Here is a 19,437-nt window from a genome sequence, read left to right as displayed (position 1 = left end):
TTTACTTTTAACTCAATATAATAATTCTTTATTCAAATCTGTCATTGCTTTTTGTTCCTTTTATTTATATCTTATCTATTATACCTTGAATTTAATAATGTACTAAATCAGTTGTTTAGTTTAGTTTAATTATAATGGGAAAGTTTAGGCGAGGTGCCTTTTTAACCCCATATCAACTACATTGTGTCGATGCAATTCTTGAAGGTGTTAGTGGTCTCAGAATTGACAACGTTGGCTGGTAAACTGTTCCAATGGTTTATTACTCATTGCGAGAAAGTATGTCTTCTACAGTTCAATCCTTTATGGAAAATAGGCTTGAAAAATCTCAGGTGATGCCCTCGAGTAATTCTGCTAATGTTACTTCTCATTTGAAAAAAGTCATCCTTGGCTACACCCTCGAAATCTTTAACAATTTTATATGCTTCATGTAGGCCTACATGGCAGTTTATGGACTATTGGCATTGCTACTATTGGCATTGCTACTATTGGCATTGCTACTATTGGCATTGCTACTATTGGCATTGCTACTATTGGCATTGCTACTATTGGCATTGCTACTATTGGCATTGCTACTATTGGCATTGCTACTATTGGCATTGCTACTATTGGCATTGCTACTATTGGCATTGCTACTATTGGCATTGCTACTACATACTAAATTATATTAAATATAAATAGACATAGTTGCTTTAATCGTGTTCTAAATTTTCAAACTTGAGATGGTTACCTATAGGCAAAAATTGACTTTGCAGATAACTGAAAATAAATATAAAACAAGGTTTATCGCAAATAGCGTGCGCGACGCATGGTGGGAAGGATTTGGGAGAAAACGTCAACAAATCATGTACGTACACGTTGTGACGTTTGCTCCCAAACCCTTCCCATCATGCATTGTAGAAGCTATTTGCGATATAAACCTTATAAATCGATCAATCAATAATAATAATAATTAGATTTTTTAAGCGTTTAGGACTATTATCTGTTATCCGCGTAACGCGTAGAAATTCGCACGAACACATCCTCTTACAATTTTATAGTATTTACAAGTTTCCCAATATTTAAAGCAACATAATTATATGAATGATATTAAATGGTAGGTCCTTAATAAAAAGAGGAACTCGGTCGATGACACCTGTCAATTTGCATAATTTTGGTATCCTAGGCAACTAGCACATGATGTACACATTGAACTCAATACTTACGATGACTCACAATTTGTACACAAATACATTGTATATCTAATTTCAAATGTCTTGTGTCACTATTATCACAATATTTAGTACTGCTACAATTATAGGCCTACTACATTATTACATTAAATAGGCCTATATAGTGTATACTGCGGCAAACAATATTATTATTATTATTAAATTGTACAAATTTAATTGTGTTTCATAAATTAAATCATGGAGGATACCTCCATGATTAAATGTTTGTTTTTCACAATGATTCTTTCAGAGCTAAATTAAGGCCATGGCACTGTTACTGTAGTCGTCAGTGTCTTTACACTATACTATTCTTTTCAAATAATACAGCTCGGCGGCTTAAAGTTGTATTGTCCCCCAAAACATGAAAAATGAAGATCAATTAAATCAAATTTTGAATAGACCATATTGTAGCTATAATAAAGTTGTTCACTTTCGCCGAAAAAAAATCCGAAAAAAATTATTAATTTCGCTAAGAAAAAAGCAAAATAAGTTAATCAATTTTCCCAACTTGTCAGCTCAAAATTTAGGCCGATAGAGCTAACTCATAAATATGCATGATATGTTAATGAGCATCGACACAGCTGGGATCTGATCTAACAAACATGGATGATGCACGTTGTGTACACAACACCCACAGATCGACGCGACTCGACTGGGGGTTTCCCCTGATCGTATGTAAAGCTAAGCTGTTAATTTGTCGGTAAGTAGGCCTAGACGGTTATTTTAAATATAATAATTATATATATAACGCAAACTAGACAGACGTTTGTAATAACAGGAAGGTAATTAATTAACTTAGCCTGGGATTTTTTCAGGGCTAGGCCTAGAATAATACATGCATAGGCCTAGGCTAGTAGTAGTAGTAGTAGAGGAGGCAGGCTGCTGGGACAATCGGGTCTCTGCAGAAAATGCCCAGCTAGGCCCTATACATTGTACTCTTCATAGACTGGCCTAGGCTAGGCCATCAATCCGAAAATACAGCCAGCCTGCTGTACCATATACATAATTTACAGTTGAATCTTGTTTAACTAGTTTTTATGATAAAAATAAAACAAACATTTTTTCAGGGAAAATGGTTACAATACAACTTACAAGCCTGAAGTTGAGAACCTTCCTCCAGCAGCACTGTACAAGTAGACAGAGGGGAAAAGCCAGCTTAGCCATTTTACCACACAAACTACTGTTCTTTACCATGTAACTCTGTACTGTAGTAAGTCAAATATTTGTTTTCTCTTTATTAAGTCTTAGTTGTAATGTGTTTTACCATAGAAAGTTAGTGTACTTATTTGTCAAAGCAAGCAATTTCACTAGCCCACATTTTGCACTAAATGTGCATGATCTAGACCTATTTATAAATACCAAATTCCAGGTTTTCGTACTTTGCCGAAATTAAAAACTTTAGATTTTGTGAAATATTTAACTTATTTATACATCATTATTTAAACATTTTTATTTAAAGACGTTGAGCTGATGAAGACTGGAACAGAGGTCACATTTGTACTTCATAAAGACAACTGATGATAGACTCTGTATATGATTGGATATTGCAAGAAAAATATTTGTGATGCTGCATTCGGCCAATATGTTCCTGTTCAGCTTGTAAAATGTTGTACAGTATAATTTTTTTTATAAAGCAATAATATTTGTACAGTATATTATTTTGTAAACATAACATTCAATAAATAAAAAATACTACTACAACAGTACACAGAATAAATTCTTCAATTTTACTTACACTTCATAATGTTACTGTAAATATTACATTGCAAAAGGAGTTAATAAAAAATATATATAGGCCTAGGCCTATATACAGTTACAGTATATCTTATTGAATTCCTGTATTGTTTTTTGTGTCAATTTGTCTACTAATATCAATGTGTTGATTGTGGCAGTAATTACGGCAGCTATAGTCTTCTAAGATCGCTCATATCCATTACAAAGTGTCATTTTAATAGTAAGAAATGTTTCAATAAATTGTGAATGTTGCCGATACATTTTGTGTTTCTCACTACTTCACTTGCTCTTATTGTTCAATCAATGTTAATACCTGAAAAAAAAGAAGAAAATTGTGTCAAATATCTGCATAAAATGGTTAATTGTGCAAATGTTGATTTGAACCTATTGCATTTGATGCAGAAAATATTTTTAAAATACTGTACAGTAAACATTCAAAACAATATTTAGATTTATTTGGTAATTTTCTCTGCAGAATAGATAGTTGAAATCCTAACAAATTAAACCAATTTATCAGGATGCCAAACAAAATTATAAAAAAAAAATACATCTCTCCTGGTGGTGGTCTAGCCCTAGCTAGTAGTGTACTGCCTAGCCTAGGCCTACTACCTCTACTTATAGAAACAGGAGGCAGCAGTAAGGCTACTCGAGACTGCCTGCCATGTGGTTGTGCTAGTTAGTACTAGGCCTACTAGTATGTAGTAGACTAGTATACAGTAGCAGAAAACTCGGGCCTAGGGCCTAGGCCTAGCTAGGCCTCTCCTGCTAGCGAAACAAAAACTCACCTAAATGAATAAGATTCAACATCAAAGTTACCAACTGCAGTTCTACTTAGTATTCTGCTAGCTATAGTTTTCGTGTTTTCTTCAAGATCGTCTCGCGTCACTACTCGACTCTCTCTATGCATTGCTATCGTCGCGTTGTTGGCTGTTTGTTGAGAGAACCATCATCCACAAGATGTATCCATACAATATGAATATTTATGAGCTAACTCAGGTCAAGGGTTAAATTAAACCGGAACACGTTTGTCTTCCAGACAAATAGCTTCCGGTTGGTTAATTTTTGCTTTAAATTACGATTTTCTCGAGTAAAACATTTTTTTTTTCGATCCAATTTCAGTTCAAAGTGAATAACTTTTATGTGCAATTAAAATGGCCTATTCAACAAAAATATTTAAAAAAAAAATGTTTTCAGGGGGACAATACATCTTTAACTAAAGTTCTATGACTTAACTGGAGGTACAACAATGAGTAGTCTAATAATTAACAGTGCACAGTGTGCGTAACACAATCTAATGTTGTTGTCATGTGGTCACTAGGTTACCGCCGAAAAGAAGGCAGGCAGCAAAACAAAAGGTAGGCCACTTGGCAACAGATATTCACGGAGTGAGGTTGTGTTTATTGTGAGCGCTGTAAAATCAGCTTACTTTGTCTCTATATTACCTTTTATTCAAGTAAAACATGTTCAAAAATACTTTTCAAAGTGGATTTTTATCCATATTATATAGTATAGGTAGTAAACCATTGCAGATATGGGATAAAAAGGTGAGTTTTATTTGTGTTTTGCTAGGCCGGGTGGAAATGAATGAAATGAGTGGTGTGTGGTTTTTTACACTAGAGAGGCAGCGTTGTCAACACAACACACATGGGCCGGGTCTGTCGATTAGTTAGCAAAATGAAATACTCAGCCTAGGCTAGGCCTATACTTTTTCTTGTAAATTAATTACTGTTAATTGATTATTACTTTGTTGTATTATTGCATCTATACCTTTGTAGGCCTAGACCTAGGCTATTTTGTTTTAGGTATCCTTTGTTTCAATATTCTGTTTGCCTTTTTTTACAGTCACTGTCAGTAGGCCTATTTTTTATTTGTTTATTTTTAGTATGTTATCACTTATCAGTGCAATCACATGCACAGTTTTAGTTTTTTAGGCACGCCCATCTACATCATCTGTAGGCCCTATTGATTATTGATTGACTCATGTAAAGAAATTAATTTCTTATTTTGTTGACTATTTTCATTATTTTTGTTTTGCATAGGTGAGGAATGGTCATATCAAAAGAATAACAGACAACGATATTCAATCATTAGTATTAGAAATTGTTGGTACAAATGTCAGGTAATTTGATTTATAATTCTATAAAAAATAATTGTTCAAATATTATTTTAAATTTCAACAATTCGATTTCATTTACTAATATTAATTTAAAATGTTATTTTGCACTTTGTATTGTTAATTCAGCTTAAGAAGAATGGTTTAATTTGATTTTTTTATACTTTTATTTGACTTAAGCTCTGTCTACACTATCAAACTTTATGTGACAAAAAGTGTGTGATATGCCTAAATATGGTAGTGATATGACATCATCATGTCCATATATGGACACATCACATTTTTTTTGTCACATAAAGTTTGAAAGTGTAGACAGAGCTTTATTAATAGATTAACATTTTAAATTTTTTTACACATTATTTTTTATTAATTATTGTCATTTATCATTTTCAGTACAACATATATTACCTGTCCAGCAGAAACAAAGAAAACACTTGGAATTAAACTACCGTTTCTTGTAATGATTATTAAAAATTTGAAGAAATACTTTACCTTCGAAGTTCAAGTACTCGACGATAAGAATGTAAAACGACGATTTAGAGCGAGTAACTATCAAAGCACGACGCGAGTAAAACCATTCATCTGCACAATGCCTATGAGGTTAGATGACGGATGGAATCAGATTCAAGTTAGTATTATAACTTTAAAATTGAAATAAAACAATAAATGTTAAGTGGCCAAGCTATTGAACAAAGGGGACCTCAAACCATAGTTACAAAACCCTAATACCCTTTTCACACCTCCAAAAAGTAACAACTTGTTGTAACCAGGTTTGTTTGAAGTGTGAAGACAATTTTGTGAAAATCACACCTATGAGAGGCCTTTTGTCCCAAGTTGTTACTGCTCTTGGTATTGAACTGACCAATCAAATAGTGCACAACTATGCTTTCTCCAGATTCTAGTATGCATGTGTGAAAATGGAAATCTAAAACATTGTTTTGTTTAGAATTCACCATGGCAACAAACTTGAGACGCATTTACCATAGTGATTGTTTTAACCGATAAGTTCCTGTTGGTAAATAATATTGCTTGAGAGCCAATAACAATGTTCCTATTGTTTTAATTAAATTACTTTCTTTACTTTCAGTTCAACTTGTCAGATTTCACGAGACGTGCATACGGAACAAACTACATTGAAACGCTCAGAGTTCAAATTCACGCCAACTGTCGAATCCGACGTGTCTACTTCTCCGATCGACTCTACTCAGAAGATGAATTACCTGCAGAATTTAAATTGTATTTACCTGTACAAAACAAAACGAAGCCATAAACTCGGAAAGAAACCAGCAAAAAGAAAACTTATCAAAAGTTCTTAAACAAAACATTTTTAAATACTTTTTACCGATTTTATCAGCTCTGAAAATGTTGAATTGTTCATGTAATATTGTTAAATAATATCAAATTTAAATTTGTTGCATTAAAGTTGAGATATTAATAATGATGATGTTTTTTTTATCATTGATAAGTTTCTAACTAAAAGGAGTTCTTACTATCAATGTATATACTGTATATTATACAATTCATAACAATGAAGGTATTAATATAATTAAAAGTTAAATTATTTAATCTTATACAATCATATGCTTAAACTGGGCGTGGTCACTGTACAATATTAAAATTGTAGTTAAAATGCATGCATTTTTAAGAACATAGTATAGTAATTTGTACACAGTATGTAATAATATACATAGCAGTATGCATATATAGGCTACGGGCCCAATCTATTATAATATATAATATGCTATATTGTTTCTCTGGTAAGCCCATCTACCAATTTTGTGTTCAGTCAAATCGGTAATGGATCCAAAGTCTCATTTTGGGGCACATTTTGTCATCTTTTCTGTTTCTTAAACATTGTTTACAGTTTGTGCTGCTTTCATTTTGACAAAAAAAATTTAGGTTTTGGAGGAAAATTACTATTGTGTGGGGCCGTATCAACGACCGTAGGATATACGTTTTTTATATCTTGTACCCAGAAGACTTTGTATTTTCTCTGTCAGTATTCTGAACGATGCGTGTACAAGTATTTTAAACCGTTTCCAGAAATATTACATAATTGTTTAATAAATTAATTGGCAGGATATGTGCCAATTGTTGTACATAAACCAATTGTTTTTTTTTTTAATGTAGATTTTGCCGATTTTTTTTCAACATTTTTGATGTTACAATCAAAGCATAAATGATAATACAGTTCACTTAATATTACACACTAGTTTACAAGGTCCTCCCTTAAAGAACGCAACACAGTGACATATCGACGCTGTGGGTATGATTATGCGAAAATTGGATACGATGTTCACCTCTCGAATGTCTTTCGACTCGTTAACAAAACAATACATAGTAAATTCGTTGAATTGTTAATAGTTTATTATCTTCAGCTACAATAGCCTTTTAATAAAAACATTAATTGGCGTAACCACTCGTTGCTTCGTGCACTAAAAACAAAAATTTCTCAAAAGCAAATAATCGTCTAAACATTTCCTTCAATTTTTTTTTTTACAAGAAGTCGATTCTTTTTAAAATGCACAAAATGAATCTGTTTTTGTCGACAGTAATAAACAAGTTGACAAAATGCATATTAGATAAAAGATAGCAAATTTAAAAATAATAACAAAAATAATATACAGTATTATTACAATTGCTGTATATATTTTTAATTAAAAATAACGAAAAAACGAAGCCCCTTTAATGCATAGAATAAGCGGAGGCAATCTCTAAATCACCAATTACCCTATGTCATTCTTTTTTTCTTGTCGACTTCTTCCGACTAGGAATGACCAAACTGAACTTTGTGCGGTGGGATAGAGTTTTCATCTTAGCTGGTTTTCTAGGAACAAGGGGGTTTACAAATAAAATCTACTAAAACCGTTTACACAGACGTTTATGTATATCATACCCATCAAACAGAAATAAACAGTGTGAAAATTAAAATACTAACTACACTATTATACTAATACCAACATGTCTGTTTTGATATTCTAAATGTTTTGAAGAAATGCTTGATAATTATTCTATTTGTTGATGAAATTCTTGATAATTAATCTAAAAGTTTTGATGCAATTCACAATTTGTTTAGTTTGCTCACAAATTATTAACCTACTTTCAGACAATTTAGCACAAAGTTTTATCAAAAAAGTTTTAATAAATTACTGAAAAAAAAAACCTTTTTTATTAAACTGCGCTAAATTCTTCAAAACAGAAATCTCATCTATGAAAATTAATAAACGGTAACATCTCTTACAACAAAATAAAAAATAATTTACAAACAAAAATGTTGAACTTAAATTTAAATGATAAATATAACATTTTGTGATTTAAACAAAATAATTTACAAATTCATTTTGTACGGTGATGTACATAAGAGATGTTACTCTTCATTTACAATTTAATTTTCAAATTTTTAATCAAAAACTGTTATAAAACACACGCTATTAAGAATTGTATATACACCTATGTGGTTAATAATACTGTTAATGAGATTAGCATCTAAGATGTGATTGGTCTAAAAGTTAGTTCCTGCTAAAAACTGCGCAAACGTGTATATAGTTTGTACACAGCTTTTTAAAGGCCTGTCTGCTTATATTTGTACACAGATTATTTTAGTTGATATTGGCTAGTATAAAAGAAAACAAAATATGTTGAACAAGGCGTGTGACTTTGTTTGCGCATGAAATGATAGGTGGAATGGATAATAAAGTTGGAACTAAGTTTTAGAGGCATAATCAAGTACAAATTCAAGATGAATTTCTATTTTCTAGATCCCTGGTAGCAAAACATAAATGAGCACAAAAACTCAAATATATATATTTTAAGATTATATAGAAAATGTTTGTGTTCATGTCAGAATGTTAAAAAATAATTGTTACTTTAACACACATAAACACACTATGGGTTTGTAAGTTCTACCAATACAATTACTAATACATACATTTGTTTTTGTAATAGTTGCCAATGCTTCGATAACAAAATAAAATTCACTAGCAGACTTATTTCACAATTTTAACAGTTAATTAATTAATGGACAAGTCTTTTTTTTTGTCTTGAGACGATGAAAACATTTCCCTGGTTTTCAATATCACGTTATTTCTCTGTTAAAACCAATCAAATAAAATGTTTTTGTCTCAAACACCGGTGACTTACACAATTAAGTTGGTTGAACGTGGCCCTGTGACGAACTTTGCGCCCGGGATGGTTGCTCAGTTCATGGCGCAGCGTTCGCTACAGGCCCGGTCGACGGTAGTGGCGCATTCTGTGTAGCTGGCGTTGTTATTACAGGCATTACAGGCATACCTTTTGATGAGGCCAGGGATGTAGTTGATGCTACGAAAACAATAAAATTCAGATGAAAAATGTACACAAATTAAACTTTAAATAAATAAAATTATAATACATATATTTTTAACATAGAATCATTAGAAACAAAAAGAGAAATCATAACAACAAATTCCACAAGTAAATGAATAAATGTAACCTTATTCATTGTCATTATGTAATGGTACACAAATAAAAATGTGTTATAACATAAACGTGTTTTAAAATTATTTTAACTAGCAGTATATAAGAAATTCACACAAGCAACATGCAGTTACAGAACTGAGGCAGCAGAACCTGTGCTAATATCTAGTATAATGTGAAATAGACAAACATCCATGTTACTAAACTATTGAACGGTCTCCTACGACATTATGAATGTAGTTGTGATGGGAACTGGGTGTGATCACCCAGGCTGATTAGTGTCCACCACATTTATTGTCAAGACCTTACATCCAGCTTAATTGTCACACTGTACCAACACAGCAGGTAGTTACTTTATAGCCGGTTTGTAATGGTATAAAGATCTTGTAACTGATCGGACAGCCACCCTAAGTCGCCACCTTGTTATCAGGGACTTCCGCCACATCACGGCTATTTCAGGTGATAACATATTATCGTGGACTTCCACACCATCACGCCTATTTTAGGTGATAACGTGTTATCGTAGACTCTCTCACCATCACGCCTATTTTAAGTGATAACCTATTTTAGGTGATAACATGTTATCAGGGACTTCCTCGCCCATTTCAGGTGCGCCACAACTAAAAACATGCGACATGATCGTACATCACATTATTAATGTTAAACAGAATGAATTCAGAATAGTTAGAAGAAGTGAACAGAGAACAACAAGCACTGTTAATTTAGTTTACAAAAACAAATATTATCACAATATATAATTCATTTAAGTAATATATGAATTATATATATATATATATATATATATATATACATATTTAAAGTAATACAGGCAGAATATGCATGTGGTATATAGCGCCATGTCAACAATACAGAAGATAGAGAATTTCTGTATAAGAGTTTACGCATTGAAGAGTTAGAACAGAATAAAGAACATGTGTAAAAATACATGAATTGTTAATGGATACAGAACTGTTAGAACACGTAATATTAAATGTAAACATTCGGAAATGCATTTTCCCAAACATTTACTTAATTAGTAAATGCGTACGGACGTCGCAAAACAAAATCTTTTCCTCGGAGCGTAGTTTAACGCCGACAAAAACTAGCTTGTCGCCACCACATGCAGCAACTGGCTGCATGGTTGCAAGTTACAAGAGGAAAAGATAGGACATACCAAGGCAAGCACTAGTGGATGTGTGCCGTCACTTACTTGTTCCGGCATTGCTCGAGGTCGCCGACGTGTTCGTGCTGGAAGGCGCGTTGTTCAACACTGGATGCATTGATCTCTGCTGATCTTTTACAACGGGATCTACAAATTGTACAATGTTTTTGGAAAAACAAGATCGACAAGAAGCATAATGAAAAAATTAATTGAAATACTTTTTGTGACACTCATTTTGTGATGTAAAATTTTGTACAGTATTTTTACAGTACTGTAATGCTTAGGAATCATGTTAAAAATATTCTTCTGCAGTTACTGCAGTAACTACATTCTCTACTGTAATAACGTACGATTTCAGTTTGTGCTAGTTTATGGTGACCCATGTGATGTAACTAAGAGCATCTATGATTACAAATGCTGGTTAATGAGTAAACAAAAGATAGTTACTGCAGTAACTGCAGTAGAACAATTTTGACATGGTCCCTTACTCGAGTACTTAGAGGTTTCAACAATTAATTTCAGTTCATAAACAGAATTTCAGACATAGAAATATAGCCAGAAATTGTTGAAAACAGTGCTTAGTAATAGTTACTAGTTGGTTACTTAGGTGTGGTAACTATTACTAGTATGATTACTGTATAATAACTCTTTCTTTTCATTGTCAAGTGCATAGGGACATCGTTTATTTGCACTATATAAATCTATCTATTATTATTATTACTTACAAAAATAAGGGTGTTCCATAGCCTCTCGTGCTGTTAATCTTTCTTGATGTTCATACCTCAATAACTTATCAAGAAAATCCAATGACTCTGGACTAACTAGGTGTTGATTTTCACTATGGACAAATCGCTCCCATCGTTTGCGGGAATGCCTACAAATCACAACGGTTGCGTTTAGTGACAAGGTCAAAGGTTACAGAATATAAGGACAGAAAACTATGCAGAATTTGTTACTCACCTTCCTAGTATATCGTTGAACCGTGGATCTAGCTCAATCTGGTACTTATCAAGGTATTCATAAAGTTCATCGGTTCCTAATACCTTTGCTATACGCACCAATTGGTCGTAGTTATCGTGTCCGTGGAAGAAAGGTTCTTTGCGGAATATCATGCTGGCTAGCATACATCCAAGACTCCACATGTCTAGCGAGTAATCATATAGCTGAAACAGAAAACACAATGTATATAAATAGTTTGTGGACTATACCATTTGTAGAAAGGGGTGTTTTTTACTTTTGAATTATATCTTGCTCTTTGAGGAGAATAGGCTATTGTTAGTTTATCCAGGTAAGATAGGCACGAAATAGACTGAAGTTTTGTAACATTTGTGTGTCTCATGAAGGAGATAAAAATGCTAGTCTCTGGGTCAAATCTAAAGCTATGTCTACATTATCAACTAGTTTGACAAAAAAGTGTGATGTGCCCAAATATGGTAGTGATATGCCTAAATATGGTATTGATATGACATCATCATGTCCATATATGGGCACATCACATTTTTGTTGTCACATAAAGTTTGATAGCGTAGAAAGAGCTTAACTCATAATGTAAGTTTCCTAAAATAATTGTGTTGTTCGTACCTGATAGTCTACAAGTAATTCAGGTCCTTTGAAATACCTGGATGCAACTCTTACATTGTATTCCTGGCCAGGGTGATAGAATTCCGCTAGACCCCAATCAATTAACCGCAACTAAAACATATTTAAACCATATCAAATTTATCAGTATATTTACATACTTAAGTTGACCAATCACAAGCAAAAGCTTAAAGCATTTTCAAAATACAGTCAGCTCTCCTAATACCGGACTCTCTGAAAACCAACAAACCAGACATAGTTGGCCAGTCCAAGTGTGTCCGGTATTGGGAGAGTTGACTATACCAGAATGCGTCATTTATTTAAATATTATTTTACAAATATGATACTACCAAACTTTCAAGTTAAAATCAAAATTGTAAGGCATTTAATGAACAGGCAAACTGTCTTAAAATTATGTGACATGTACTTTTATATTTTACATTACGTTCGCAAGAATCGCAGGAATTTGAATGTTGAAATATACTTACAATTCTATTTTCGTGATCTATCATAACATTGTGTGGCTTGACATCTCTATGCATGATACCCATACTATGACAGTAATCCAAAGCCTGCACCAATTCAAATACAAGTCAACAACTATTTATTTAGCAGTGTTTCAGATACTGTATTTAGAGATTGACTGGTATTTAGCAGTTAGATTAGCAGAGGTATTTAGAATTTTCTAGATATTAAGGGTTCAGATCCATGGAGTTATGCTTTCATATCGCATTATTATCATAATTAACGTGGTAACAGCAAAGTGTTTAGATTTGCTTAACTAACGCTTTCATTTGAAACTGGGGTGTCACCAATTTGGTCGAACATCTGGTATGGAGTAAATTTTATTGGTTAGCGGTCAAAATTATTGATGCATGACTCTCGTATCATAAGTTTCCTTCACTAATCTTGTACCTTGAGCTGTCGTAGCGACTGAAAGATCAGTGTCGTACAAGGTGGCTTCCACTAATCTTTCCCTGGTTCAGACGGAGTTGTCCGCTGCGTACGATACGAAAGCATAACCCTGTAGGTCTGAACAGGCCCTTAGATTAGTTTTATAAGCATGTTTATAATTTTAACCTTTGACCCCAACAAACAGTTTTCTTGGGGCAGACAAGATGTCAGGATTGGCTGTACTTAGCTGGTTTAATTGAATAATTGATTAACAGTACCTAAGGTATTCAATGTATATGTTACGTTCAATACATACAAATTAAATGATGTATAAATTATGTGTTTGGAAATCATTAAGTAGCAACAAATTAGTGACCAGCGTTTAATTAGTGAATGAAATATGCAGTTAGAATAATAGAAATTAGTTGTAGATCATCAGTGACTAATACCCTGTGAATCATGTTCATTCAACCATGACACGTTTATTTTAATAAGCCATTTCTAGATCTTGCCATATGCTTGAGAGTGAATGATTAAAATTTGATATAAACAGCTGTTTCAAGATGAGAAATAAAACACAAGACATAATAATAATGAGAATTATCGGAGGCTTTCAATAAACCAATCAGAAACGAGAAAATAAAAACGACCATTAGTCAAACCAGTTGTAATTTACAATTGAACACAATTTTGTGAACATAATTCAATTGCTTGGCATGCGCAATCACTTTCAACTGGACATAACTTTATGTGAACAAGCTTATTATAGCATTAAGCAGGCTTAAGTAGTAATTAATTCCTATGTATCCTACTCCTAGTGTTATACAAACAATCAAATACAATTTTATGTATTCACTTGGTTTGGCATGTGTACAGGTAACCAATTTCAACTGGACATAAGTTAATGTGAACCAATATATACTAAAGAGTCTTTCACACCTGCTTCGGTCCGGCTCGAAATATTGTGGTGCGATTTTATCTTTAAGAAAGAACCACAGCAGAGGTGTACATATTTTTTCATACGCATCCAACAGCGAGTAACTTGCCAATTACAGGATGGATAAATTTTTATTTTTTAATTTCATACGCATCCAACAGCGTTAGAGGACGGACTATTTTATAATTTATCATGTTTATCAACTATGTCTCATTTAAGGCTTAGGGAGTGGAGTTGAAAGAATCGTGAGTTACATTACAACCCTGGCACTAGGTCAGGATTGAACCTTGGACCTTGGGATTGTAGGGCAAGCACGTTAACCACCAAGCTACAGCTCTCCACTACAAATTCCTACGTACTACTATGCAAATAAAATTGTTGACATTACCTTAAGGAGTTCAAAGAGGTAGTACCGTATTTCATAGTCTGTTAATGTCTGATACAATTGCTAAAATAACAAACATCAAAATTAAATCCAAGCTAGATTATAGTTTCATTATTTGTATGAGTGTCTTTACTATTCATCATAAGTTATTAGGATGATAGTTGACTGTTTACAAACCTCAGAATATTTGCTCACCAAGATCATGCAATTTTGATTTTTAGAATTTTTTTTATAAATTTTGGAAAAGAATTAAAACAGCTAATAGTCCTGCGGTTCCAAAATTTTGCTGGGGGTAGGATGAGAAACTAAACAGTTTTTTTATTGGGCCTTATAATTAAACTAATAAATAATGTGTACTAAGGATACTCAATATCTATTCATGCTTTGGTTTTTTTTAAACAAATTAACAATAAACCCCTAAAAAAATGTATTGGCGTACCTTGAAATCTGTGTTGTTTACATATTCAAATATCAGCGCTGGAGTTCTGGACTGTAGAACAAAAATTATAAGGATGTAAAAATATTTTATTTATTATTCAATAGTCAGTTTTATAAGAAATTCAAACCCATAGATCTTCTATTCAAAATATGGGTATAAATTGGATACACTGTGACTGTTGCTGGGTGGGGACACAATTTTAAAGTCTTCTGCCCAGCTTAGCCCTTCCAGCTAGCCTAAAACAGTACTCACAGGAACATCAGATACTCATTTTACTATTTTTGACGCCCACACATATTTAATTTCATAAATACAGTACATTTCATCTTAAAATGCAATTTTTAAAAAACAATTTGTTTATGTTGGTTATATAATAAAGATGATTTGAATTTGAAAGCTTGGTAAACAAATTTAAAATGGTGGATCGGCACGGTACTCACATACATTAAAATGTGTTATTTACATGAAAACTGTATACTTACCACAGGATCTTTCACAATGGCTTGCAAAGATATTATGTTTGGTCCCCCTCTTAAATTTTCTAATATTTTAATTTCTCGTTTAATTTTCTTTTTCTTGACAGGCTGTGAAATAAATGCACAACATAAATTAGACTATTCAAGTATGTTTATTACTATTAAAATATAATAAACAATGAAAACATATTTTTGTTTAAAATATGTAAAGAGAGGGAAAAAAAGAAATTAGGAATAAAGACTAAAATAACTGAATTTAAGTAATAAAAATGTAATTAAATCAGAAAAAAGTCGTCATGCATGATTAGTATAATGTAAACATTATAATTAAATAATGGACTGTTTATGATGAGTCGATGTTTGTTGAGTCTCTAGGGGCCAACTTCTCTCTTCAGTACTAAAAATATTGTTTATTGTAAACACAAATATCATTTGGAAACAAAGATTTTTTTTGCAAATGATCAGTGAAGCGGGCGGGACAAGTGGAGCATAAATCAAATACCTTTAAAATTTTTATAACACATTTTTCATTACTAGTTATGTTGACAGCCTCAAAGACTTCGCTGTATTTTCCCCGACCAAGTTTCCTTACAATCTGATAGTCGTCTTGTTGCCTAAATCGCAAGAAAAGCAGAGAATTAAAAACAGATTTACATAATCTCATATCTGACAAAGGTTTTTTTGAAATATTTACACACAATTATAACCTCTATTCCCATTGCAGATACAGATTACTAGACAGTAGAGTTCTATCTTAGTTGATCTTTTATGAAATACAATAAAAGACTTTGAAATCATTGACAGTAACTAACAATGGCATTTGTGAACACTGACAGAAGCTATAAAGTAGGCTGTGGTGACTGTGACTGACCCATTTTTTCACCTACAGTACTATTCAACTACTTTTTTCATATTGTGTTATAAATCAGAAATGCTAAAATAAGATATATGGTGATGTTGTTTAAATTAAAAGCCATCAATGAAGAATAAAAGTCAATGTTTATAACTTTTACTTGAGTATAAACTTGGAAAAATAAAAATATAGTATGGTGTTCTATGGATTGCTTGCATTCTGTCTGTTTTTTTTTGTCTAAAGCTCTGTCTACACTATCAAACTAAATGTGACAAACAAATGCGATGTGGCAATATTATATATGGACATGATGATGTCATATCACTACCATATTTGAGCATATCACTACCAATACCATATTTGAGCATATCACTATTTTTTGGTCAAACTAGTTTGATAGTGTAGACAGCTTTACTTTCCAATGTAATAAACCTTGATTGTTTGTACACAATCATTGATGACATCCTGCCATTTATCTTTTTTTACTTTTCTCACTTTCATTTAATTTGTATTTTTGATTATTAGCTATTCAAATGTTTCACTGGCTTAAGTGACATTTTGTCCTATAAAGGCATCCTTTCATTTTAATCTCAAAGTTTTAATCTACTTATTGTTTTATTTTGTATGGAAAATAATTTAAATGAATGAATGAACAATAGAATGAATGCAGCAAACTAATTTTGTTTAATAAATCCAAACATGGCACAGAATTTTAAACAATAACATCAGGTATGCATTATGGAAAATGAGTTACCACCAACACTTTTTCCTTTTTAAGTACCAAACAGGGTAAATCTACATTCATACACTATACAAATTGTATCTTTATTGGGAAATAAGTCTGGATTACAATACTTGAAATATCAGAAACTGCCATGATTTTCAGCAGAACTTGGGAGGTGTGAACTTAATGATAAGTTTATTTAAATAGTTGAATGCTCACCCCCATTCGACTACGTGGGACTCATAGTCCCAGTACTCCCGAGGGCGGTGTGTGTTGACATCTGCGTATACTCTGGCCCGACTTAACGCCATTGTGTCAGATGACGACGCTAGCTTCCTGTGTCTTTGTTTGGGATTCAGGGTTGCAGTTCGTAGTCTGTTTTGAAACAACAGACACAGTTGAAAGAAAAACGATGGACGCGCCACTACAGATCAACCAAAAGGTCTCCCACTTTAAAAAACTATTCTTGTATAAAATTCTAAAAAAGAAAATTAATAATATCAATGTTTAAAGATGTATTGTCCCTTTGACTAATCCCAAAAAATTAAAAAATTAAAGATTTCGAAAAAAGGTGGGTCATTTTGAAGTATCATAATAGTTATTAACTATCACCAAAAATTTGTCGAAAAAAAAATCATTTAACTAAAATACAGACGTTTTTTTGTTTAAAAAATAACTTTGACTTCCAGTCAAAGTTTTCCATCAAAACATATCCCATAATGAAACGTGCTTGTTTCGCTACTCTGTATGCATATTTCAAAAAACTTCTTTACGATCTGTGTGAAAATACCTTCTCAACTGTGACGAGTTGTAAATAATCCTAATTAGCATATGCAATATGCGTACTCGTGGTTTGAAATCTTTGTTTACTTTCGCTCGCGACAATTTTCCAGACGAAATTTTATCAAACTAATTTACCTGTTATTTACGTAAACTTGTTGTTTTGGCTCGAATTTTCGACTTAAAGTGAATAACTTTAATATTACTTTGATATGGCCAATTTAAATTTAGAATATTTTGACCATCATTTTTTTGTGTTTCAAGGGACAATACATCTTTAATCAAGCAATTGTATTTTTAGCCAGCTTACCAGAATCCTATAAAAAAATTAATATTTAAAGCAAAAAACAATACATATTCACAATATATGGCAAATTTATTAATATTAATTAACATTTAAAATGGTATTCGTTTTTATTTTTCCGTGTGAAGAAAACTTGTTTCAATTTCATATTACAACAGCTCTTTATTCCAGTTTATTACAAAGCAGGTAACTCAACTAGCTAGGCCTAGGCCTAGGTGAAAACAAGACTTTCCCCAGAAACAGGGCTGTTTCTTCTGATCATGTGATTGATCTGGGCTATCATCTGGCCCTGAGCCTACTAGATATAGGCCTAGAAAGAAGGAGGGAGACCCTGTACATAAGAACTTTGTTAAACAAAGTCTCACAATTATACATATTTTAAACAAAATTCATGCATTGTCAAACACTCAACATCCATGTACTTATCTGAAAATTAATAATTGTTGAAGAGATATGTTTTATAGGCCTTGGTTTCTAACTGGACAAGTTTGAGAGCAAATCACCGGCATGTCGGTTGTAGAGAAAGAGCAACCACTAAGCTCTGAACAGAACTTACACGCCCAGCGATCCCTCTCCCTCCGACTGGCATGAGCTGGATGGCCACACTCAGTTTCATGATACAAAAATTCGTAAAGTGTTACCACAACCTCAATGAAAATTACATACAAATCAAATGAAATAAAAATATATAAACACCTTTATCGCTGTAAACACATTGGCATATCTTTGCTTTTCACCACCATTACAAAAAACTCATTTTAGGTCCACAAAAAAGAAGAAAATTACTTGTCAAACAAGGATATTAACAAGCATTTACAGTTTGGTAAAATGGCGTTGCTACCGATCCTCATTCCATCATTCCAAAACCGGTTCGACACGCATGCGTAGTAGAGCCACTACTATATTTTGTACTTTGCGGCGTACTAATGATGATAAAGTAAAAGCGTGTTAAAACTTGCCGCAATTTACGTAGCAAGAGTAGAATTTTCACTATTTTTAATGCCCTATTATAACAACAATTGTGTATGTTTACAACAAATATCATGTTACGTATTTATATATTTAAAATACATGCACTGTATGCTGGACACTCCCACTGATGACTAGTAGTAGTAGTAGGCTTACACACCTTTCTCGCGCGCAAAAAAAAATGTTATAGTTTCCTTTTTTTTCAACATTTTGTTTATGCATGAACAATAGTCATTTTGTTTATGCATGAACAATAGTCATTTTGTTTATTCATGAACAATAGTTCATAGTTGTTAATTGGTCATTAATTGAGTATATGAATCTCTCATCAAATGAACTACAAAACAGAAATCCAAAATCGTATTCAGTAGTAGTAAGTAGCCTACGACTTTTTTAGCAGAGGATTTTGTTAATGCCGCCCTCTAT

The 19,437-nt window shown here is 32.6% G+C and overlaps 2 protein-coding genes and 1 long non-coding RNA gene across 4 annotated transcripts; 2 read left to right on the top strand and 1 right to left on the bottom strand.

Annotated features, from left to right (window-relative positions):
• The first annotated feature begins 1,779 nt into the window (after window positions 1–1,779).
• Window positions 1,780–2,969, top strand: LOC140056533 (uncharacterized). Its single transcript, XR_011846772.1, has 3 exons — window positions 1,780–1,908; window positions 2,276–2,418; window positions 2,668–2,969. It is a non-coding gene; the product is annotated as an uncharacterized lncRNA (long non-coding RNA).
• A 1,349-nt stretch (window positions 2,970–4,318) lies between these two features.
• LOC140056097 (cilia- and flagella-associated protein 20) lies at window positions 4,319–7,153 on the top strand. The gene is made up of 4 exons (XM_072101349.1): window positions 4,319–4,486; window positions 4,982–5,061; window positions 5,449–5,683; window positions 6,143–7,153. The coding sequence occupies exons 1-4, from the start codon at window positions 4,403–4,405 to the stop codon at window positions 6,323–6,325; spliced, it is 582 nt and encodes a 193-aa protein (XP_071957450.1). The 5' UTR covers window positions 4,319–4,402; the 3' UTR covers window positions 6,326–7,153.
• Window positions 7,154–7,404: 251 nt separating this feature from the next.
• LOC140056096 (casein kinase II subunit alpha) lies at window positions 7,405–18,891 on the bottom strand. Of its 2 annotated transcripts, none has more exons than XM_072101347.1 (12): window positions 18,739–18,891; window positions 17,178–17,436; window positions 15,884–15,995; window positions 15,388–15,489; window positions 14,906–14,956; window positions 14,470–14,529; window positions 12,739–12,822; window positions 12,254–12,364; window positions 11,633–11,835; window positions 11,398–11,546; window positions 10,721–10,819; window positions 7,405–9,375 (listed from the first exon to the last, which is right to left on the bottom strand). In XM_072101347.1, the coding sequence occupies exons 2-12, from the start codon at window positions 17,267–17,269 to the stop codon at window positions 9,257–9,259; spliced, it is 1,182 nt and encodes a 393-aa protein (XP_071957448.1). In that variant the 5' UTR covers window positions 17,270–17,436; window positions 18,739–18,891; the 3' UTR covers window positions 7,405–9,256. The 2 variants fall into 2 exon arrangements, with proteins under 2 accessions (XP_071957448.1, XP_071957449.1); XM_072101348.1 differs by having other exon boundaries at window positions 9,245–9,375; window positions 10,685–10,819.
• Between the last annotated feature and the right edge of the window lie 546 nt (window positions 18,892–19,437).

This window comes from Antedon mediterranea, chromosome 8, assembly GCF_964355755.1.
Source record: "Antedon mediterranea chromosome 8, ecAntMedi1.1, whole genome shotgun sequence".
NCBI lineage: Eukaryota > Metazoa > Echinodermata > Crinoidea > Comatulida > Antedonidae > Antedon > Antedon mediterranea.
Note: the sequence above shows the minus strand (reverse complement) of the source record. Positions and strands in the feature narration are given on the sequence as shown.